Raw genomic sequence first — 25,932 nt, forward strand, 5'->3', positions numbered from 1 at the left:
ATGTGCATCAAAAATCATAATGGATTTATCAGTATCAAAGACATTGTGACCACTAACCTTTATAATATATCCTACAATGTCGCATAGGTATATAAATATAGTCCATGATCCATACATTTTTTTTATTATCATTTTACTTTATAATGGTTTTCAGTATTACATTGAAAATTTGAAAAAAAAGTTTTTAAAAGAAATTTTTTACATTTTTAAAGGAATAACCCTCATAACATCTATTTTAGAGGACGGAATTGTTTAATCACAATGCATATCAGTGTAATGATCGTTTAAAATATGTTAATCAATATCACGTAAAGGTTTTTTCTCACAATATCACGTAAAGATACGATATTTTTCGGTTACTCTATTTAAGGTTGTTTAATATATTTTAAGATTGAAAGCTCAATAATTTAGTTTGATCCTTGGTGCAGCTTTTAGATTAATTAGTACCATGATACGAACAATGCGGCCAGCTTTCCGATGTCAGCTCCTATAACCTAAGTTAATTAAGCTTTGACACTATAACACCGAGAACCTTAAGGCTGTTCACAAGTTCCCGTGTTGCTAGAAGTCCATAGACGTTCCGCCCCAAGAAGTAAGTCTCTTGTTAATAAGTTATTGAATCATAACTTGGCAGGCCCCATACTTACCATGCAAGAAATTACTTTGGAAACAATCTATATATTGTATAAACATACTTTTTATGCTAAGTAATTGATGGATGGAACGAGTTGATACTGACGGGAAAGTTTTTATTTAGCAGAGATCCTTTTATTTCTATTATTTATGCATATTTTACTTAATTTGGATTATTTTACATACAAAAGAAATGCCTGGAAACTTGATTCTTCATTTTATAAAGCTAATAATTAGATAAGTTATTTTATTTACAGATGAAAAAAGTGACAGGTCAACAATACATCAAAATTACCGAAATGATATACTTTTTTTCCTATTTTACCATAATTTTCGGTATCGACGAAATTTTGGTTCGCGATCGACCAGTTGGGCATCTTCGAATTGGAACATTTTCATTGAAACAGATTAAAACAAACCGCCTTTCATATATAATTTCATTTGATGAAAATTTTCTGAAGTTATCTTACCGGTAATTCAATTTACATTTTGTTAGCGACTAGACAAATTCGTTCTTTGTCTTGTTTACTTGCTTGAATTAATTCAGAGAGTTTTTTTTTTAAAAAACGAAAACGTTTATAACTAATTTGCTTTTGCCGCTTGCCAAAGTACATTGTAATTTTCCAGGGATTTGCATTCTTATTAAAAATATTTTGATTACATCTAAATCTTTGTACATGAATATTAGATGAATCCCCTGAGGGATGTTATTAGTACGTAGCATATAAACACAGAAGTTACGAAAATTGAAAATAGCATGGATGTTCTATCACGGGAGAAATCGTGAAATATTTTTTTAATATTTCAGACTAATACATAAGTCCTTGTTTGATATGTTCATCCTTGTTAAATATACTTAAAAAATAAAAAAAAAATTATTACCATATTATTTTATGTAATATTTTATGTTCAAATTGGCTACAGCTGTTAATAAAAGAAAAAAACGCCGAAGATATTTCGTAAGCCCAGCAAATTCCCGAACCTTCATTATTCATATTACTTTTAAATTTTTAATCCAACATCTATATTTATATTCATATTTTGGATTTTTCATAATAAACAATAAATTAGGTCGCGATGCGTTCTATGTTTGACCGCATTCCTGCCAGAACTTAAAAAGTATACACAAACATGTCTCAGAAACCTTTTGGGGCAGGTTATGATAAGCGATGCATCCATTGAATAATACGTCAGTTTAATTTTAGTCAACGTCTCCAGAGATGGCGCCTGTGTTCTTGTTGACTGAACGCGACAAGCGATGCAACCGCATAATGTTCAGTGACAAGCAAAAATATCAGTTGAAAGTGCTGAGCGATTTATTTGATTCATCGATCTTCGTATGAGGAATTGAGAGCCAAAGGAACTTAAGAACAATATATTTTTAGAAAAATGGCTGAAATATTTTCGACTTGGTTTTTAAAATGACATGGTTAATGTAATGTTTTTATTGACATTTTGTCATATAATCAATTTATTTTTATTTTTATAGCTGTTAGTTTAATAGTGAGTCAGTGCGCTTCAAACTATTATTGTTATTAAACTATATAATCAGATAAAATTTTTGAAAAATATCTCTTATGCTCCTATGTTGCCCTATATAAGACGCCTTATACGATGATTTTTACATTTGTGCTCTTTTGTTCCTTTTTATCACTCTGGACTCGCTCGTCACTTTCGAATAAAGTTGTTGAATATTTTTTCGTAATGTACTTAATATATTCACCCTTTGAAGTGATTTGATCATGTATAATATTACACGAGAAATGTTTGCGTCACAGAATTACAAAAAAATAACAAAAAAATAGAGACGCTTCGCTAACATTGGCGCCTAACGTGTCTTACCGATACCATAATTCCTAAGTGCGTAGTCTAAATCGATCGCTCTGGAGTGACGGGGCTACAAACCATTTAAAAAAAGAAATATTCAAATAACAAACAACAAATATAAATACACTTTTAATTACCTTATTTGTGGGATCATTCTTGGGCTTACTATGTTAGTATAATTTACATAAAATTAATCATCAGAATAATAAATCTTATCTATTGAAAAATAAATTACATACACCATTAACATACATTTTTAATTATATAGGAATAGGAAATTTATTGATTCCAAAGAAAAGAATTTGGTGTACACTATGAGTGGCAAAATATACCGAGTGCCTGAAAATTTTTGACCTTTCGTGATATTAAAAAGTGGAGAATTTTTTTTATATAGGTATATTTTTTTAATATTATTTTATTGATATTTAATTTATATTGTTTGAATTTAAAATATTTAATACCAGAATAAAAACGTTCAATTCGAATAAGTTGTATTTGGCGAAAAACTAAAAATGCCAAATACATTTTTAGATTAGATTATCAAACGCATAATATTGAAGGTTATAATAGGAAAAATAAACAAATTATTTCTTTATGACAGTGTAGTAGGTAGTTAAGATTTTTTGTCCTGCAAGTGTACCTATAGCAAAATGTAGATAATTCATCGATTTGCTGCAATGTCGGCAGATTCCAATGCTAATAAACCGCAACGCCCACAAGTAGGTACTGAAGATTTACGGCTTTCTCAAAACTCCATTTTCAAAAACAAATTTTCTTTCTAAACTTGGCATTCCTGTGTCGATGCGGCACCCGATTGTGACAATGTTGCCAACAGAACAAACAAGCTGCGGTAAACTTTGGCCGGCTCAGCGCAGGTACTTACTTGGAAAAATCTTTCTGTCGTAAGATTCCGAACAACTTGTTTATTACAAAAATGCTACGAAGCGGCAGTTCCAAGCATCATATTGTTTGCTCCATACAAAAGGATTGTCAATTCGACATTTTTCAAATGGAAAATTCATAATTTTAGTTCAACGATACGTATTGTTAGGGATTTCTGAAGATTAAAAATTTAAAGATTTTCACTTCTTCTGATGGGTATAATATTTAAACATGTTTTACGCATAACTTTGTTACACTCTAATAAACTACTTTTGATTAGTTTATTGCATCTTAATTCAAATAATGAAAGCATTCAATATGATCATTTTGAATTCTACTTTTTCTTATAAAATAAAAATAAAATCTGAATGTTGTATTTTTTTCTAAATGTGGCTTTCATTCAGATCAAATTAAAATATCGTTATTCTATTGTACTAATGTGCTATTTATATTTAACTTAATTATGTAAATCCTAATTTTAAAATCTAAGTAAATGATTTTCCACGTATATATTTGAACATCCCGCAACCTATATAGTTTTATAATACCTAAGATCTTTAAATAAAATATCAACTCTTCTGTTTTTACTCTTTGTTAAAAAAGGTAACGAGATGTCTTTGGAAACTCTTGTAATTTTATGTCGAATGGAAAGGTTACTCAAGGTTATAGGGGTAGCAATAAAAAATATCTAACCTTTTTTTCTAAAAATATTAATTGAAACTAGTTTTAAGATTGAATTGAAGTTTTTTATTTATTTGATATATGTTTTGTCTTGCGTTGAGAGACAAGATACTGAAAAATAATTTACTAATATATATTACGTAGTATTGGCAAAGAAAAACTCAATTGGGACACATTATTGAAAATTTAAAATTGTGTGAGAAAAACAAATAAATAAAAAGCATTATTTTCAAATTTACTTGGTTAAATCACTATTCATTAAAATCTATTGTCACACTCCACGTCATTTACAAACACTGTATGAAAATAATGTGAAATGCATCGAAACACGTATCATGATAGATTAAAAAAAAGTGGTATTTACCAAGTAAAAATTAAAATAAAAATGGATAGATTTTACAAGAAATTGAATACCGAATCAATTTACAAAAAAGTAAGTATTTGAAATAAATAATTTTGTTAAATATTTTTCAAAATGTACGATAGTAAGACGAATAAAATATTTAGACAATTCGAATAATTTGTGAACTTTATTAATGTAACTTCAAATTATCTGGCGTCTACACAGTATCATCGGGGGAGATGGGTGTAGATTATAAAAAATGTAAAAGGCTAAAAGGTCACGTTTATTGATTAAAATACAGGATTCCTAGGTATAATATTTCATTCGTCTAGAATTTTCTGGAAATTTGCCAAATAATCCCCAGTATTCGGAGAGGAACATAATACTATGAATATATTTTCAATTATGGCTAAAGGTCTCTGGTTGGACTGGAATTTGTTTTCTTAGATTTGGCTACGATGTAAAGATGTATTTAAGAATTATTTTGGCACGAAAGCTGAAATGATTTGTCATACGGCAATGCGTATAGAATGGCGTCAGGATTTTTTTTATTTCTATATAAATGTTGAACTGCGAAGGATGGTCATTAGCTGATCTACAAAGATATCAGCTAACGTGAGATATGACGTAACGATATCAACTAATATAAGTGATGACGTTCATAATAACGAAGGAAGTTCAAAATACAAATTGAATTTACCTACTTGGATCTTTAAATAAGGCAAGGTATTGAAGTCATCTCATTGTCACAAGTCGAATCATGGCAATATTAAATGAGATTAATAAATTTATTGGTCTTCCCAGGGGTGATTTAGATATAATTTATCAGTAACATAAGTGGTACTTTTTTTTAGTTTTACTAATTGTTTCTATCTAAGAAAGCAACCATGTTGGTTATGAAGTCTTTTACTTATGTAAAATCACTCTAATATTTATTCAATATAACCCTGGATGGGTACCTGAAGCACAAGTATATCACCTTTTCTTAATGTATTTATCTATCACGATAACTGTGCTTAATTGGATGCGGGTAAAGGAAGAAGAAGAATAATAACAACATATTTAGTGATTTTTAACAATTTTACTTTGTTTGGTACAATGCAAAATCACAAAGTTGGTATTTCTAGTATTTGTTATATTTATATATTGTATTTTAGAACTATTTATTGATAGATTTCCTCCTAAACACGTAGTAAAGTTATAGATGGAATTCCGTCAAGAAACGTTACTGGCATAATTTGAATAAGTATGTAAATTCAACAATTTTAACTCTCAACATTAAGTGTATTCAAATTAAGAAGTATTCAACTAGTGTTTTAGGAGTCACTGTTAATTTAAGGATATACTTACACAAGTTCCGAAATTTAAGTAGCGTAATTGTCAATTATGGGTAGAATGATGAATGTCGCGGAGACCACTAAAACCAGCCTAAGATAGGTCGTAAGCCTGGTAAATACCCAGACTTTCATATTCGTCTTCATCTTTGTTGAAATTTTGATATAAACGATTGAATAATTAAAATATAAGTTAACGTGCAAATGTCATAATTATTCCAAATATTATTTTTGCTAGTACGTTCTCACATTGCCGTTTTTAACTTAAGGCTTCGTGATATTATGACGCTTTCAAGAGCGAATAGAGGTTTCTGTATAAAATGGGATTAAGTGTATCCAATTACGTTTTACGGTGCGAAATTCAGACTCTTTTGTTAGGGATTTTGTTTCAATTTGACTGCGAGCTTCTCTACAGCGCTGATGAAGTTTCACGAGAATTAATCCAGGGCTTTGTAACAAGAATGCCATTCCGGCCACTGTCTTATCCAGCGGTGGGCTGCAGGGAGCTCAGTGGGGCTCGCACGAGCCCCTTGTTAAATTTACAGAAATAATTTTTCTCTGATTAAATCAGTAATCTACCATAAAAAAATATGTCATGTCTTTATTTTGTCGTTTAATGTGCATATTAAGAATTTTTTATTATTTTCGATAGTTATTTGGGATTGTTAAAACAAAATGATCGATGGCAGATCGATTGCAGGTCCTAGTGGCATCAAGGTTAATGACTAAATTATTTTTTAAGATATATTTTAAAGCAATATATCATACAAGCTATTTATGTAGGTATGTCAATGAAATACAACAAATTTAATAATTTCACATAAAAAAGAAGGTTAATACAGCAATTCTTTGAGAAAGTTATTTAGACATACTTATAAATAAAGAAAAAATTGATTTCTCAGGAGATCGTTTTTAAAGTTTAAAAAAAATCAAATGTATTAAAAATAAATATCAAGCCACTTATTAAACTTTTTACTGTGCAACAGATCTTTTTAGGTAAAATCTGAAAGTTTTTTCCCCATTTGAAAAATATTTCGTACATTTAAAAAAATAATTAAATAATATATTTTCTTCAAAATGCAAAAAAAAAAACACTTTCTGCCTTGTAGCGGGTAAATATTAAGTTAAAAATATGCCGCTATTGCTGGGATAAAGTACATTTTCTGGGCAAACCGAAAACATGCACAACTGAAAATTTTCGATTTTTGATATATGACGTTGTTGAACGGAGTGAGCGAAAAACAATAACAAGAACACATCGATATGTTTTAATGGGCAGTATGTCAAATACGTAATGGAATTCACATGAGTGAGTGTGGTGCCATCTGGGTTTACGGTCTGGTAGCTCTAACACGCAATATTCTTGTCAAATTATTTCAAACAACCATTTTCAATACCTCCGGCGAAATCGCGCGACAAAAGCAATCCTAAATAAATAATATTTTTTCATGAAAGAATACATCGTAGCACGGGTAATGTGTACAACGCGTGCTGAAAATACCATAATGTATTTCTGCTATCAAAAAACTTACCAACAAAAACATTATTTTCAAATTATCAAGTCCCTAATATGGAAAACCTATTGAAAAACCCATATTATTTTACCTTTGTAAAAAAATGATTTTTTCAGGTAATAAAAAGTAATTGAAATGTTGAATTGAAGTCAAACAAAAAAAATCGTTATAATTTAAAATGATTTCAGAATACCAAAGTCCAACATTAAGCGATTCCAAACAAAAAAAAATTTTTGATTTTTTTAAAAATAGCTTACATACATAAATTAAAATAAAAGATATAAAACTACCGAGAATAATGCCATTCATACATACATATATAAAAAAAAGTGTTTAAAAAAAGTATGATAAATAAATATCGTACGTAAGTTCCTCTCACAAAGCACAAAGCCTAGTCTCTTTTTTGCAGAGGAACAGTGTAATTTTTTTGTATTTTTTAAGACCCTCTCATTTCTGACTCTTATGCCCCCCAAAAGTGCATTGAACACTACATCAGATCAACGAAATGTTAACGTAGTCGTTGATTATGAAAAGGCAACGTGACCAGACCTGCGTATCAGATACCAACCAATCCTCATTGTCGAAACTTGACAAAAATCAAGCCGACTTCCAAATCTTTACGGTCTCTAAATTCTTGCTCGAACGGATACATCATTTCGTATATGTGTAAGTCTTTTGGGAATAGTTTTTAAGTAAAATTTTCTACCGGTTGAGGTGATTTTTCTTGGGTTTTTGTCAAATTAACCTTATTCTTAACGAAACATCTCGAACTTCCATAAGTTTATTATCCCAACCCTGACAATTTATTTCAGTTTTTTTATGTGTTTTGTTTGCATGTCATTATTTCTTTAGTTTAAAGAAATATAATAATAAAGCATTTTTACATTTTTCCTTGGACGCAAATCTAGGGCACCTCAGTACAGGAAAAATCTTAGATTAAATCCTTATTTTATAATTCACGTTATGCCTAAGATACAATCTCTAATATACTCGGGGTCGATATATTGACAGCAGGTATTTGATATAATGAAATCAAGTTGCATTGTTCTTTGTTTAAATTTGTTTACTACTTGCATGCACTGTTGATAAAAGGAGATTTCTATTTTATGACGTACCAACATACGTTTATTTTTATTTTCCATCGATTAATTTAACCGATTCATTACGGTTTTTTTTAAATATTGTAGTATTTTCTCAATTATGAGAAATAAACCCTCTAAATTTATGTATTACGAAGTACAAAAACATGTTCGTATTATTTTTACAATTCACTATTACTATATTAAATCTTGTAAATATAGTCAGCTATGTAAAAAAAATTAAAATCTATGCCAACCATTTATAAAAATTGAGAGAAGATCAGACATTCATTATCGTTAGAAAACTAAATGATTTATGAATTAAATTTTTCGTACAATATACTCCCTGACAAAATATTACTTTGATGTTACAAACGATTCTCTTATTGTATTGTATTAATAGCCCAATATTCACCTCATAATTTTTGGCGAACTTGTTATTTTTTCTCTCGAATTATATACAGACGTTTGGAACTATCGATGTTCCAAACAAGTATTTTTGAAAGTATCATGTATTAATAATTTTTATTTTATTTTTATTTTTATTTTATTTTATTTGGGATTTTTACAGCCAAAACAATATATTATACAACATTAATTAACCAAACTATGGCCAATTACAAAAAATCCTCCGATAGTGCTATTCTTATGTTGGTTGGGGTGAGTGAGTGTGTGTGTGTGTGTGTTTGTGTTTGTGTTTGTGTGTGTGTGTGTGTTTGTGTGTGTGTGTGTGTGTGTGTGTGTGTGTGTGTGTGTGTGTGTGTGTGTGTTATTTTATTATTTTATTTTTTAATAATGATTTTTATTTTATTTTTTATTAAACTTCATTTAACTTTTATCTTCACCCAACGTTTTACAAAGTAAAGGGGTTAGAAACGATCTAAAGTAGGTGTGCCTAAAACTCTGTTTTGGTATTAATAGCGAGATAGATCCTAACTTCCAAATAAAATAACCAAATATAATTATTACCTTATTGTATATAAATATTTTGTTATCGTGATGAATGTAAGTGCCCATAAAAGTACTTAGGTTGGTGATTTGGTATTTTATAGACGCAAAGCTTTATTCATTATGAACGTTTCAAGAACTTGAGTTTTCTCGGAAATTGGTAATAACACCATCATTCAATTCAATTCAATTCAATTCAATTTATTCAATAATTAATATATACATCATTAAACAGCCTAATCGGATTGTAATATAATAAAAGATTTCTCTCGCAAGAAAGTTTATTTCTTAGACTCCTTATAAACTTAAACTGAGGCACGCCTAAATTCATTGAAGATGAATAGTTAGGATTATTAGGTTTATTCAATAAAAATTGTTAACGATTATTTATAACAGAATAAAAAATAATAATAATATACTTAAAACGGTATCGGGTGTGTTTAATATTGTCATTTTAATAAAACGGTTTATGTTCATATAAAATTAGTCAGATCCCAAAATTTTAATAGTATATATTAATTTTAAAAAAAAAACAAGAAAACTCAACTCTCAAACTGAAGTTTCTAGTACGAACGAAAACATAGAAAATGCAATAAATATTGAGTTTATCCATGTTTCTACTTACTATCATCGGGAACTTTAGTGGTTGCGTTTATATTATTTCGAAGCACACGGGATACCGAGAGATGGTAATTTACGAGATTAATTATAGTTTTAACTGGATGGGATAGATTACATGGACTGTTCATCTCAAGGTAAAAAGCGGAATTTCTTAATGCTGGTAATTTTTTTTCCCTAGTGTTTTCATGGTATATGTTTGATTTATATTGAACGTATTATCATTAATGTTTTTCGTTAAGTAAATTAAATTTAGTAAATATAATACTTAATTTAATAAAGGTCTTCGTATTCACCAAAATGTAACATTTTTAAGAAGCACTTTTTTCCAATTAAAAGGGGTATTAAAAATTCTAGCCTGGGATAGGTAGAGAGAAAAGAACCTCACACTAATCTGTTTTTGCAATCTTCGCCTCTTCCACATTCTTGCATCTACTCATACATACCCGCCGATTATTCCGACTCTTGACCTGACCACGCCCAAGTATATAAAGGGGTACTATTATATAAGAAAGGGAATAAATACAAAGGTTATTTGAAGCGTATTCGATTTATACCAAGTGTTACGTAACGGTGAAAATCCATTTGTTGAATTTATAAGCCGTAAAATTAAGGCAAAACGTTTGCAGACGTAAAAAAGGAGATCATAAAAAATGAATACAGATCTGTTCCTCCGCATTCTACATAATACAGAAGCATCTAGGCTTCCCGACAGACCTTCTCTTGCAATGAGTTTTTGTTTGTTTTATGAACTTAGTCGGTCCTGGCTGTCTAGGGTGTAGAGGTCTAAGTTCATTGAAAGCTGTCCCACCGCATGCCTAGATCTGATACAGAAGCATCTAGGCTTCCTGACAGATCTGCTCTTGCTAAGTATTTTTTTGTTAAACTAAGTTGCAAAATTATTGAAAATGTGAAACAGTATAAAATTTTATCCCGATTTTACTGTGAATTTACATTTAAAAGCTTTCAATATACCTGTCACTGCCAATGTAAATAAATACAGGTTTGTAAATCCGTCACCAAATTTTCTTACAGTACCCCGGTGCTTAGGCAGTGAAAGGGATTTAGTTCAATTAGTCAGCTAGATCCGACTCCGACCCGACGCTGGCCGGTACACAGACGCCCACAACCCCGACCAGCAGGGATGACGACACGGAAAAGTGCAAAGGTCTAAGTTCAGAATGGAGGCATACCTGTCCAGGGTGAGTTCCTCGAGCTGGTTGAGGTCGCACGCGATGTACTCGAGCGCCGCGTCCGTGATGCGCGGGCACCAGGACAGGTCCAGCGCGCGCAGGCGGGGTAGGTTCTCGGCCACCAGCTCTACGCCCTCGTCCGTCACCTTGCTGCAGCCAGACAGAGATAGCACCGTCAGGTTTGGTAACGAATGGACTGAAACGGAAAAACAAAACGCAATCAATCACTTTTTACAGTAAAAAAAAAAAACAAAATTGGTTCATACATATAGAACTTCTCTAGTGAAGGTCTAGTGATTCAAGAACAATGTTTAAATATTGGTTAATATATATAGAACTTCCAAGAATTTGAGTAGTGTGATTGTCAGTAATGGGTAGAATTGGTGAATGTTACACGTGTGTAAAGTGATAACTTAAACCAGCCTTCTTCATTTAGGTTGTGATGTCAAAAAATTATATAAAAATAACTCGTAATTGGAGATAATCCAGATTTGTGAACAAGTATTCGGACTCACTCAAAATGTTGTAAATAAAATAACAACTGCGTAGTTTTTTTTCAATTTTATTTATTGTTTTTGCATAAATTTTGTGGTAAGATTTGATGAAATTTTAAATGAAAACACTTGTTTTTACCACTTGAGTTATATTTATTATAAAGATTAGTTTCGGAAGCTACAGATGTTTCCATCTTCGGGTCTGAATATAAGCTGTTTATATTTAGACCCGAAGATGGAAGCATCTATAGCTTCCGAAACTAGTCGCTAAAATAAATATAAATAACTCAAATAGTAAGAAACAAGTGTTTTCATTTACAATTAGTTTTTTCAACATATAATTTATTTGATCCGTGACCGGATTCCTTGTTTACCGACATCATCAAACTTGTCACTAGTCGCGGCGATTGACTTTTAACGTAATAGATTTTTTCCAAACGTATCCATGTATTGTCGTCTATAGCCATCTGTTGACAACAGTAAGTTAGTTGCATCGACATGCACCATACCTCAAAACATACGATGGAAGTAACTTGTCAGTTTGTAAGAACAAACAATCAATTTTACGGAGATTTTTATAGCAATTTTAATGGTTATATTTACGATAACGTTACCAACATACTCATACGAATTTAAGGGTTAGTGATAAATGTTAGTATGACTCAAGAAGTTTCAGAAAAGCATTATACCAAAATACAGTGAGCAATAAGCAATAACCACGATTCATGAGCTCATCGACTCCTGCATTGTTAAGGGTAGTAATGGAGATTGGAAATTTGATTCATTTCCGGTCGGAAAGCCAAGCTGACCGGATATTGCCAATGAGCTGAGCTGGTGCCCAAACCGCTGACGTGAATGCGCCGAACCGGTGCGGTGACCCTGCTTTGTTGGCCAAAGTTGGTGCCCAATCGCGCTTAGTGGACCCATCGACCGTTTGAATATAAAGCTTAACAGCTTAATCCGTGAAAGCGCTCATGTATGGCTGCCCTACGAAATAAAGTACCTTGAGGGTTTTCTAATAGAGAAAAAAGATGTTTCAAAAACATTTACATTTAAGGCCTAAAAGACCTTATTCTAAAATTGGAGATGCATTTATTATTTACCTTGATACAATGATTAAAGAAAACACTTGTTTTATACTCAAGTGGTATAAAACAAGTGTTTTCTTTAATCATTGTAACATGTCTTACCACAAAGTTAAGGCCGAAACAATAAATAAAATATTTATCTTGATTATTACGTAAAAGGTTTATAGATCTTAAAGTGGATTTTCGATTCTTCTAGCTAAAAAAATGCTTTATTTTAATCTGTGTTGCCTTAGAGACCTTTAAATTTGAACCCTTGAATTGGTCAGTATCGAGATGGACAATGAAACTGGGGTTAGTTGTTATTGATTGACCTATATTACAGTAAAAACGCAAATAGTTGTTTACGTTTTGTATTGACGACACCGAATTGTGTTATGTTTATATAAATATATACATATATATATGTGTATATATATATATATATATATATATATATATATATATATATATATATATATATATATATATATATATATATATATATATATATATATATATATATATATATATATATATATATATATATATATATATATATATATATATAATAATATATATATATATATATATATATATATATATATATAAATATATATATATATATATATATATATATATATATATACATATATATATATATATATATATATATATATATATATATATATATATATATATATATATATATATATATATATATAAATAAATATAAATACAGTGTACAAAGTAATTCCTTAAGCCAACTACTCAGCCCTGGGATACTAAGACTTCCGTCTGTTTTCAAATAATAAAAAACGAAAGATAGTTCAATTGAGCTCAGACACCTGTAATTGATTAGTTTTACAAGTAAATGTTTCATTTTTTTAATATGGTGAAAAATACTAAAAAAGGTTAATTTACTGATTAAATTAAATTTATCAAATTCAATGTCAAATTATTACACAGAACCATATTATATTTGTAAAAGTTCTAAAATCATTAAATTTGAATCCCTGTGTGGTGTGTTTTGACATTATTTTATCAGCTTTGTTTTTTAAATCACAAAATGAAATTTATTTTTCCTTTTCCTATTTTGTGGTTAGAAAATGACTGCATATTACCGTTATTTATTTCCTACAATAAGGACGGTCGTGAAGTAAAGCTCTTGAAGGATTTACGAGAAGGGATTTTTCTGAGAAAATAAAGAATTTAGGTAAATATGAATAGGGGAGATGTAAATTCATATTTTGATAAAAACACAAAACAAAAACCTAAAAAAAACGCTTTTATTTCACCATTACGTTATATGGCTTGGTTTCATGTAAAAATAATAAAAATGTAATATTATCCTATATACTGTAGTATTTTCCCATTATTTTTATTTATTCAAATATGCGAGACGGTGACTAAATAATTATTATATTTATATTATCCACTGACACTTCGTGATGGAATTGCATTTTTAATTTATTATTAGATTAAAACCAATATTTTTAGCTTTTCCACTTTTTTATTTGACCAGCGACCGGGTTTCGTCGTTACCGACCGAAAATATTTGTTTTAATCTAATAATAAATTAATTATTATATGTCCGCCTCCATGTTTAACGGTTAGCTACCGTGTTGGAGGTCCCGGGTTCGATTCCCAAGGGTTGTAAAAATAAATATTTATGATTTTACACTCTAATATTTATTTTATTTAACCCTGGACTGGTCCCTGAAACGCGGAAGCGATCACCTTGCCTTCATGTAAGTAAGATCAAGAAAACACAGCGTCAATACGATGCAGTACACGATGCTCTATTGAGTGCAGATAAGGGTTACAAGGAGAAGAAATAATTGTTCCAATTTTTAATTAAATCACAGCATCCAATACAGAATTCACATTCAAAATAAGCAAGAAAAACAAAAATGATAATATTATTTACAATAGTTAAACCGCAACCTTTCAAATATAAGATTTTCGGGCGATTTAAATGTTGGTACGTTTTTTTACACCGCACCGTAGAATTACACATATTTTGTTTACATCTGATTTTGATCATTACATAAAAAAAGATTAAGCTGTGTTTTCATAATTCCTGCTGTAGCATGGAGTCATCACTTTATCCTTCCCGACTGAATGTCACACAGTGACGGATGATGTATTGAAAATTGTCTAAGGCACTCGGAGTGGCATATAAGTACTTATACTAGCTTGCGTAATTTCTACACATCTAATTTGTTTGGCACCATTGAGGAAAACGTAGTTAAAAATGGAAACATTAGATATTAAATAAATAATAAATCTTGAATTAATAAACTAACAATATCTAAATGCTAAGCTTTGCATACGATTATTTAATATAGCTGTTGAAGGCATGAAAATGCGTGTCCATAATACAATAAGTGGTCATATTTTTTTCTTCCAATCACTAGTCGCTACTATAACTAGGTACTTTGTAACGAATCTCAAAAGAATTTAAGACTTCGAAGTATGCCATATTAACTTAACTTTTCTGACCTGCTTTGTAGCCAATTAATTTACTATTGACGATCGACTATTAAAGTGCCGTTATTTTAAAAATCAATAAAATAATATCATTCTTTATTATTCTTTATTAAAACGACATAAAACTAAATTAATTCGTCCTTGCTTTTGATTTCAAATATTATTCATTATGTCTTTCGGCATAGATAAATAAGCAAGTATGTACCCACCTACTACTCATATTTATGACAATTTTTTGTCGACTTTTTGCCTAAAAAAGGGGAAAAATAACATGAGGTGTGTACCTCACGTATTATTTAATTGCCTGTGTAGTATTATACAAGCAGATCAGTTTCATAATACGACCCCCAAAGGTCTCGTAAAGCATAGCATTTTATTATTTCACTGCCGTGGATAAAATATAAAAGAACAACAGTTTTGAGATCGTCTTGAGATCTCGAGCCAGCTTTAATTTTTATATTTTATTACATGGTTGTATGATGAATAATACCTACTAGAAAAAAGGGTTTTTTGGTATGGACATTTGGAGCGAATGGATAGTGAGAGAATGACTATGAAAGTATACGTATGTGGCGAATGTGAGCGGGAGAACAGAACGAGGAGGGCCGAAAAAGACTTTCGAGAAAAAAGAGATCAATCGGAACCTAAAATCTGGTGGTGTCTAAAGTCTGCGTAATCGGAGGGCATGTAAGACTTAATGTATGGATGTGAAGGAAGCGAAGAGTGTAAGTCAGGACAAAAGAGTGTGGAGCTCCATCTTCTCTGCCTGCGAAATGGCGTGATGGTAGTAGTAGTCGTAGTAGAAAAAAATACATATCTTTACAAAACTTGCCTTTATTTTAATTGAAAAAGGTATTATTTTTAAGGTGAGAACGTTTAAAGTAGTTGAAATACATTAATTTATACGACTTATGACAACTTAACGCATTTAATGCTTTTAAGAAAGTAAACGGATAAAGCAATATTTTTCTTTGTATTGTAGAAAATGTCTGAAAAAAGTTTTTATAGATACAAAAATTTGTGGTGCGGAATTCAATAAATAAATCACAATGAAATGACACAATCTGTTTTATTTATTTCCTTTTTTATGCGGAATTTCCCAGAAATCCATTTAGAAAGCAAGTCCTACTTACTTTTTGAAATCCAATAAAACTTTTCCGACTTTTGGAGCGAATAAATTTAACTTTTCATTTGATTTTACGGCTGACAACACTTTGATTCACTCCCAACATTTCATTTCCTTCAGACGAATTTACTTTATTAATCTGGAAACATTATCATAATTTGTATATTTTTCATTCAGAATTGACACACAAGCCTTATTTTTCAAATTTAAAAAAATGTAGATGTAGTAGGTACTTACTTCAAAAGTTTGATTAATTTTGTGGCTCCGTGTTTTATGTCTATAATAAAATACAGAAATAAATAAAACTCACAGACGATGTACGAGTATATCAAATCTTTCTGAAAATTCTTACCGTGATCATCTTGCCTTCATGTGATTGACGATCAAAATAACGCTCATTCGATATGATGCAGTGCCCTGTGCACTTTTGTATGCAGATAAGGGTTACATGAAGAATACATCACGAGAATGTTTAACAAGTAACCACTACTTGTTAATCATTCTAATAATAATGTAGAAAAATTAATAAAACTACATTTGTTTGCTTTCAATTTATTTTACCAACAACCTTGTCAACCAAGTCAAAAATGAAAAACCATTTATTTGTTGATTTAAAAGCAGATATTAAAAATAATCTAACTTATTTACATGTATACCCTATAAAAAGAGATGTCATTTATTATTGTTTTTCTTCAATATAATAAGTAATTACAATAAGTAATTTCAATATTTGAAGCAGAAAACTGTCGGGAAAGGATGTGAAAGGGAAAGTTACATTTGCGATCCTTTTTTAAGGGAAAAAATGAGGTTTGAGAGCTTTCGCCAACCCTCATATTTCACATACGGAGTTTGACCACAAAACGGTCCGTTGCATGCGCAGAGAGAACTTATATTTTTTGTTTTGTTATTATTATTTTTTTAATCTTTTTTAATACATTTAAAGGTCTTTTCTACATCTACCAATATAATACAAAGTTTAAAATGAACTTTTCTAACCCAGCTAAAATAATGCCTCTCCCCATTAATTAAACGCCTTAAAGCCTGGTGCACAAAACAATGTACATCAACTTTAGACCCATACACTGATGGTCATTTTTATTTAAATTATTTTGTTGTTGTTGTAATATAAAGTTGAATATTTATGTTTATTAGTACATATTTTGTTACAATAATATATTTAATTTTAATAAACACAACATTTTCCATTTAAATGGTGTTTATGTGAAATGGTAAAATAATTTTCCATTAATTTCTCATCAATCGAAATTTATACAGTAGAATAAATAAATTTAACGAAATTCATAAAATTCATGAATATGCTTGTCAATATTTTTATAACGACTAGCACAAACGACAAAAAACGTACGGTAATCAATAACAACTAACCCCAGTTACATTGCCCATCTAGATACTGACCAATTCAATACCCATAAATTTTAAAATGTTCATTTAAAATTCCTATCCCGCATAGTGTAAAATCCCATCCGAATTTCGAATCTAATCTCGCCCGAGTGTTGAGCTCTGTGTTGCCACCATTTTGACAAATGACCCAAGTACACGGTAATCTGGTTGTACGCCAAAATGGCTGCCAACTGTCAATTGATGTAAACGAATGCTTTATCCGATATCGAGATAGACGTGATGGAGCACCCCATGTCTAAAAGTATAATAAAGCGGCTGCATCTTGTAATTCCCCGCAATTCAGGACTATCGGTCAGTGCAAATAAATACAAACAATTACATACACATACACACCTTTATATTTGTCTCATAGGCAGGTTACATTTTCGTAGATATATTTTTTCTTATTGTTGTAATAACTTCCTCCATTTAACTTTTGCTGTACCTACGTGAAAAGTTTTTCATTTTGAGCATTGCTTTATTTGTAGATGAAATGGAATTTTTTTTTTATCAGGTTGCTTTTATTTATTGCTCTTTGATTTTATCACAGCATCAGTACATACAGCTTATTTTATGTCCTACATTACTAGACTTATTTGAAGTACGTTGGCAACACTAAGCAATCAATGTCAAAAAGGGGCGAAGAGATTTCCTCCATACTCCGAAATGTGTTTTTAATTTTTAAATTATTTTATTTTTCTTTACTTTAAAAACAAATTATATTGTACATATATAAGATGTTATATGTAAAATGTAACATGTAAATAATACGTAATATGGCCAATTTATGAAACTGCTTAATTTTTATCATAAAAACCCTGTGGGTATAACATATGTTGAATAAATATATTTATCTCTATAGCACTCCAGTAGGTACTTACTAGAGCTCAATGGAATAGAAAGACTTGCATACAATGTTGAATACGATAATAATTTAATATATACTGTGCGAAGAAAGGTACGGAAGCTATCTTAAATTTCCACAAGTCGAGTCTTAGTTTTATTGTGCATGTAACAGCCAGAGTACATAGTTAAGATGAATAACGACCGTCGCATTTTCGTAGAAGTAAAATAATTGAAATAAGCGGCTCTTTGGTCACTGGTGCCGTTTGTTGCGCAAGTTCAAACGCGGGAAATATTTGGGTCGGCGCCATAATGGTCCTCGCCGGCGCTGCCAACTGTCCCGAGCGAAGTGGACTAGGAAGACTTACTTCTCGTTTTTGGAGGGAATTCCGTGTCAGTGGGTCGGTTTCAAAGATACATATACCGATAATTTTGTTAGCTTATTGATTGACTCGACCGGTGTTGCTAGATGTGATGTCAACAATAAAGGTTTTTGTTTTTAATTTGTTTGTTTCCCGCAAATTTCAACGGATATCAACGAAAGAAATGATTTCAACTGGTGTTGTATACACATTTCTCATCCTTTTTTTCTTATTGGTGTGTGCTGCTATTCCTTCGCTTTAAGTGTTTCTGTTTTAGTCGAGTAGGTTAAATGCCATTTTGTTTGGAAAATGAAATAAGTAATTTGGCCGCCACGGCTCTCTTTGGTAACGCTTATCATGGAGGTCTAATTTTCACAAAGCATTTTTATGTAAATGTGTCTAAATTTCAAAATAAAACGCTATTATTAGTGTCCTCTATGGTGCCAATAGCTTGTGGTTGGTAGACATAGATCAATGATTTGATGAAACTAAAATGTGATACCAAATCAGAGTCTCGGTGTTTATTTGACGCCACTGCGAAATAACGAGTCTTCTAGTATAAGTTGTAATAAATTCAATGTTCTTGGATATCGCATAAAAAGACTGTTCATATTTTACAGAACTGAACATTTAATTCATTTAAATTATTAACGAGTTTAAAAAATGTTTTTATACATTTTATTAATCGTATAAACTGTCTAATATTTCAAATGGATAAACATTGTTGCTTTTAAAAGGAATGTTACGGAAACAAAATATAACGAAAAGAGGCTACAAATGCAAAATCCCTGGTTTCTGTTCAGAGCTGAAAAAAATCCTATGTAAACACGAAGACTGAATAAACAAAATTTTGATCAATTGAGGGTTTCTCGTACATTTAGCTCAAAAGCCAATGTTTCTTTTGTAGAATATACCGCATTTCTACAAACAAGAGTCGTAACAGAATAAAGCATTTAGACGATATACAGTATACATATTCTTTCATTTTTTATTTATTATTTATAACGCGTGTTGAATGTCTGGAACGAATTTAATATTTTTGTTTATCTAGAAAGTATGTTTTGAAGGATAGGAAAAGTGGGTGGAGATATTCAGTGGAAACTGTATAGAGGGAATGTAAAAAAAGTACCTATTTTGAATACAATAATTACAAATAAAAACATATCTGTCGAAGTCAAACTGGTAGTTCATATGGAGGCGAAGCATGGAACGGAAACCTTTAAAATTCGATCCTTTAGATATTACAATAAAAATATCAATAATTGTCGTAGGGATAAATAAAATGGTAAAAAAACTTTAAGGTGGTTCGGACATGTTATCAAATAATAAAAATGAGAGAACAGACGAGGAAGGCCGAAAAAAACTTGGCACTGCCAAATTGATCATAGTCCAAAATCTGGCAAAACTCTACGTTATTGAAGGTCATGTATGGATGCAACGAAGACAGAAGTTTCTTGATGTATGTGTATGTGATGTATGTGACTTAGTGTCATACATAATGTATATCCATAAATAATGTATATGAACAAACGAGTGTGGTGTTTTACCCTCTCTGCCTACTCCTGGAGAATACGAAATGATGCTAATGATAAAACGTGATATGTACCTATAAGTAACTTGTGCTTACGTTTTTATTCATTAATCATACATATTTAGTGACGTAAGAAAATAAATATTGTATTAAAAATATATGAGAGTTAAGAACACGATTTAAAAAATACTTATGACTTTTTAAACTTTGAAAACTACATAAATGTAAATTTTCCTTGACTCGTGAAATATGGAGAGTAAAAACTTTTTCAACATTTTTGAAAATACCAATTTCAACACTTTATATCATATGTTTTTTTACTTTATGTCATGTTTATATCAGTTTTATTTTATTTTATTACGAATACAGTAAAAATGAACAGTCAGGGTTTGCCAAAAGGTAGGAATCTTATAGAAGACGCAAAAAATAACAATAATGGAGGAAAACGTCAGAAAAGATGATAATGCGGTACCGGAAAGTAGAAAGATGTAATCTGTAACATGTTACAATACACATAAATCCTTGAGGTTGTAAAGATATTTCAAGGATCCCTGATATCATATCGCATAACACCATGTTTGATAAATGGACCCGAATCCATTATCTGGAAAATCGAATCAGCTTCAATAGAAATCACAAAACCTTATCAGGATCCTACTCAGTTGAAATATCAAACACGACTTATCCTTCGTACCTGTAGTGTGAATTCGCACTAGAGGCGGATTTGGACCGCGATATTTTGGGAGTCCTATATAATGTTCTTTATACAGGATAATTGGTACTAATTAGTATTGACTTATATGCCCCGTTAACAGAGTAGGGACTTAGAGAGCATTAGAAATCATATAATCGAAAAAACTTTTAATGATTGATTTAATACCGATATAAGATTTTTTAAAGTTTTTGCATAGATGGGTCAAAATGCAAACCAAAAGTTTCAATGTTGGACCTAAAATATGGCGGGAGCTTTTAGAAGGTAATTGGTAATTCGATAACTTTTAGTAGGTATTTTACAATTATTTTCTTTAAAAGAAAACGCATGGTTTCCTAGTAATTTTTAGTTTTATCTGTGGTTTTATTTACTGATTTTGCTTATTTATTAATAAAACAAGTACATAGCTTTCTCAAGTCGTTTTTACTCCTGCGAAATAACGGTTCCAAAAATAATTGAAATTATGTGTGAATAGCGCTCACACACTTAACGGGCAATTTGAGTGTCCAGCGGAAACGTATATATTTTAATAAATATACGTGTATTATGAAAATCTGTTAAATCATTGTCCTGTTGAACAAAGTACACGATTTTATTCAAACGGATCTCCCTCCTTTTATCTTACTATCATTATATATACGACTATATCATAAAAATCGAATAACCGTCGCTCGTGTGCTCCATGTATAAAAATACCGAACCAAACACATATTTTCAATATCACAACTATATTATTAGTATGAGCGTCTCTGAGCATTACTTATTTATCGAATTTCATTTTTAGCTACGAGGTGTAGATAACTTTAACTTTATTTTATTTGCATACGAAACAAATCTTTTTCTTATTCTTCTTTATCTTTCTTTAGATCCCGGGGATCTGTCACCGCCTTTTCCTCTTGGGATATCGACCGCCAGCTATCTCTAGATCTGTCCTTCGTCCGAATAAGTTACTTAGCGCCATTATCGTAAAATACTACCTCAAGGGCGCTTCACTGTGATGTCAAAATCTAGAAGTAGAAAATGATGCGGATTGCATCGAAACACGTGTCACAATAGGAAACTGTAGTACATATTTACCAAGTAAAGATTAAATTAAAAATGAAAATGGATTTGACCACGTATCGCCCTTCAAGGAATCCCTGAAGGACGCAGACCTCCAGGCGGATCTCCAAAAAGGTGGAAAGACAGCTGGGAGTCAACATCCCAAGAGCTACAAGCGGAGGCACAAACAAATCCTTAGGATCTATGTAGAAAAAGAAGAAGAAGAAGATTTGTGATGCCGAATTAATTGATGAAATTCTACAAATATAGTTTAAGTAATCTTCAGTACACAGTTAAGGCTTTTTCTTCCGTTAGTAATACCATCTTTGAGTCGTATATTGTTCTGCGATAAATCCGACCCTGCACGTAATGGCTCGTTCCTTCTACGTAGAATGATTTTGAGGTTTTATCTCCGACCGCCAGCATATCCCATTATATTACGCAGACAATTCCGCAGTTTCCTTGCGGTTGAAGCTTGATAAATTTGAACTGATGGACGAGTTGCGAAATGATAGTTCATTATGTTGATTGATTACCTTTAAGTACTCTACACCGGGGAGTTTTTTAGATAACGCGCTTTGGGGGAAATATGTCAACATTTTTTACGAAGCACCCGAAAGGATTTTTTAATATGAAAAAAGATTGATAACCCGATCGATGTGAAAAATTGCCTCAGTTTACATATTCTATATTTAAATTAAATGTAATAAGGTGTTAAAGATTTGTCAGAGATGGAAATTGACAGGTTAAGACCTGTCATCGGCTGGCTTGGTGAGCTCTTACTACACTATTTTATCATACTTCCTTACATATTCACTACCCAACGATTTCGTTTCTGCAAGACACACACATATATTTCAATCTTGATAACACTCCCTCGAGGAATATGTATAAAAATAAAAATATTATGCATCAAATATTAAAAATATTTAATAATAAATAAGGCACAAAAGATAATCCAGGATTTTTTTTTCTATTTTTTAACATTATATTGTAGTAATTTGTACATAAATAATATATTGGTGGAAAATATTACGACTTCGTACAAAAAATTGTCATTCCAACCTCTCTGTCTATCCCTGCGGGGAAGCGGAGTGATGATTAGTTATTAGATTTTTATCATTTCATATTTCGATAATCATTGTCGATCATTATTATTGGATTCCTTCAAGCGATTAGTACGATAACAGGGATGCTACTCCGATTGCCTTAAATATTGATCCTATTCTCCTCCTTTTCCTAAAAACTATTAATTCTCCGTATCCTTTTTGACATAACGGTAATGTTTTCAGAACTGAGTTTCTTCATCACTTACGCTATCTTTACCCTATCAAGTATGTAAAAGGATCAAGAGCGCAGGAGTAATCATCGTACCTTCATAGAATTAACAGTAAACATCGTGCCGAAGTAATGAGGTGCCCTAGGTGCACCACTAGGTGGAAATTAAGATTAAATATAATGAAATTCAGGCGCAAAATACATAAATTCATAACATGTGTGTAGGCAAGTAGGTAGGTACTTATTTCTGTAATTCTTTTACCCCTGACAACACAATAATTCTCTTGAAAGTTTTAAAATGCCACCGAATTCAGAGAAATAGCCAAAAGTGAGTTTACAACTAGACTGTAATGAGAGTTACTGGTCAGTTAAGTACTTTGTTTACGGTTGAAAAGCTCCAGATAAACAGAAATGTGGAGGAAAAACCGGTGCCCAGTTCCGTAGAGGGGCGGTTTATGGTGTCAATGACCCCCGCGAGTAGGAACATCCGCATTGGAGTGAACTCAGCTACTCGCCGTAGGGACAAGAAGCCAACTTTTATGGCTATTGCGTTCTTGGCCGAATTTGAAAATTATTGCGCTCGCAAGATGTAGATTGGTAGGTACCCACCTAGATAAATAAGCTTTCATCCGGAGGGTTGGAAAAGGGGAGCAGTAACAAATATTTAGGTAGAAATCTTTGAGTTAACTTAAAACATTACCTTTTTTTACTACTACTAGTACCATTACATACACACGTGTATATATATATATATATTTATATATATATATATATAAATATATATATATATATATATATATATATATATATATATATATATATATATATATATATATATATATATATATATATATATATATATATATATATATATATATATATATATATATATTTATATATATATGTATATATATATATTTATATATATATATATATATATATATATATATATATATATATATATATATATATATATATATATATATATTTATATATATATAGATATATATATATATATATATAAATATATATATAGGGTCCGCCATCTAAAGTTTTTTTTTTTAACTAGTGTTTATTTCGTGAATGGTAACACTTAGCTCATGTCTGATTTGACAGATAATTAGTTTTATCCTTCCGCTAAGCGAATATGGTTGTGTATACGCTTAAACAACGCTGGGAAATATTGCGACATTCGACTTACAGAAGATGCCGATTTTGCCAAAAAAATCATCTTTTCGGATGAAGCTCATTTTGATCTTGGCGGGTATGTAAACAAGCAAAATTGTCGTATTTGGGGCACAAAAAACCCGCACGCATACATTGAAAAGCCGGTACACCCAAAACGAGTCACTGTTTGGTGCGGATTTTGGTCCAGAGGCATAATTGGGCCATTTTTCTTTGAAAATGAGCAAGGAGTGGCCGTTAGTCAATGGCGATCGTTATCGGGCCATGTTGAACGGATTTTTGTTCACAAAAATTGAAGAGGAGGATATTGGCAACATTTGGTTTCAACAGGATGGCGTTACGTGCCACACAGCCGAAGCTACACTCGATGTTTTGCGCCCCATTTTCAAAAAAAAAATTTTATTTGGCGGACCCTTTATATATATATATATATATATATATATATATATATATATATATATATATATATATATATATATATATATATATATATATATATATACATATACACACATATGTGTGTGTGTGTATAGAGAGTGAGTCTATAAAAACGGTTAACGATTACTTTTAACGTGTGATCTGTTATGTCACCCGTTTTCGATATATCATTGTGTCATATCATCAATTGCTAGCTTAGGTATCGCGTGTGCTTGAAAATTCCAAAGAGCAAAAATATTTTTTACATCTGAAATTATTAATTAGTATTTGAAAAAAGGTAAATAAATTTAAATTATTTGTACTCAAACCATGTCTCAAATTGATGTTACTTAAATTAACGAACAGCATTTATAAACTAAATTCTATTATGGATTTTCCCCATATTTTTTTTCGTATCCTCGCTGAAAATTTCATAATACGTTACATTTCGTAACGACTTCGTTTTCATTGATTTTAAGGATATGGGATACCGTCACGGTAATTTAATAATAAAATTGTGGTTTTAACTGGATGAAGATAGGATACAGTGGGTGAGTGGTATGTTATTTCATTATATGTCTAAATTTTAACAGGGTTAGTAAAGGTTAATACAATTCATACTTTAAATCCAACGAGGTCTATTTATGTTTTATTGAATTAATCTTTGAAAAGTCTTGACTTAATATTAAATCGATTTGTGAAATAATCCTTTAGTACCGTAAAATTAATTCGTTGTTCTAAAATATTTGTTTTGTAGAATAATGTGTTATTAATTTGGAAAGAAAATAGAATAAGCAAAATAAAGTGCATCGTGTGATAATTTTCTAACAAACAGTTGTTTTAATGTTTAACTTTCGTAATACTAAATACATGCTTTAAAATATTAGTGATTAATAGTGATTAATAGTGATAGAGAAAAATCAATAGAAAAAC

At 30.8% G+C, this 25,932-nt stretch overlaps 1 protein-coding gene across 1 annotated transcript in view; it reads right to left on the minus strand.

Moving 5' to 3' along the window:
* Positions 1-25,932, minus strand: part of LOC148305492 (F-box/LRR-repeat protein 16) — a 79,361-nt gene that overhangs the window by 26,030 nt on the left and 27,399 nt on the right. The window contains exon 4 of the mRNA XM_088266633.1: positions 11,053-11,248. Within this exon, the coding sequence (XP_088122759.1) occupies positions 11,053-11,248 (196 nt within the window). The remainder of the gene's footprint in view (positions 1-11,052; positions 11,249-25,932) is intronic.

This window comes from Brachycentrus maculatus, unplaced genomic scaffold, assembly GCF_059751285.1.
Source record: "Brachycentrus maculatus isolate JH-2025_06_01 unplaced genomic scaffold, ASM5975128v1 h1tg000272l, whole genome shotgun sequence".
Taxonomy (NCBI): domain Eukaryota; kingdom Metazoa; phylum Arthropoda; class Insecta; order Trichoptera; family Brachycentridae; genus Brachycentrus; species Brachycentrus maculatus.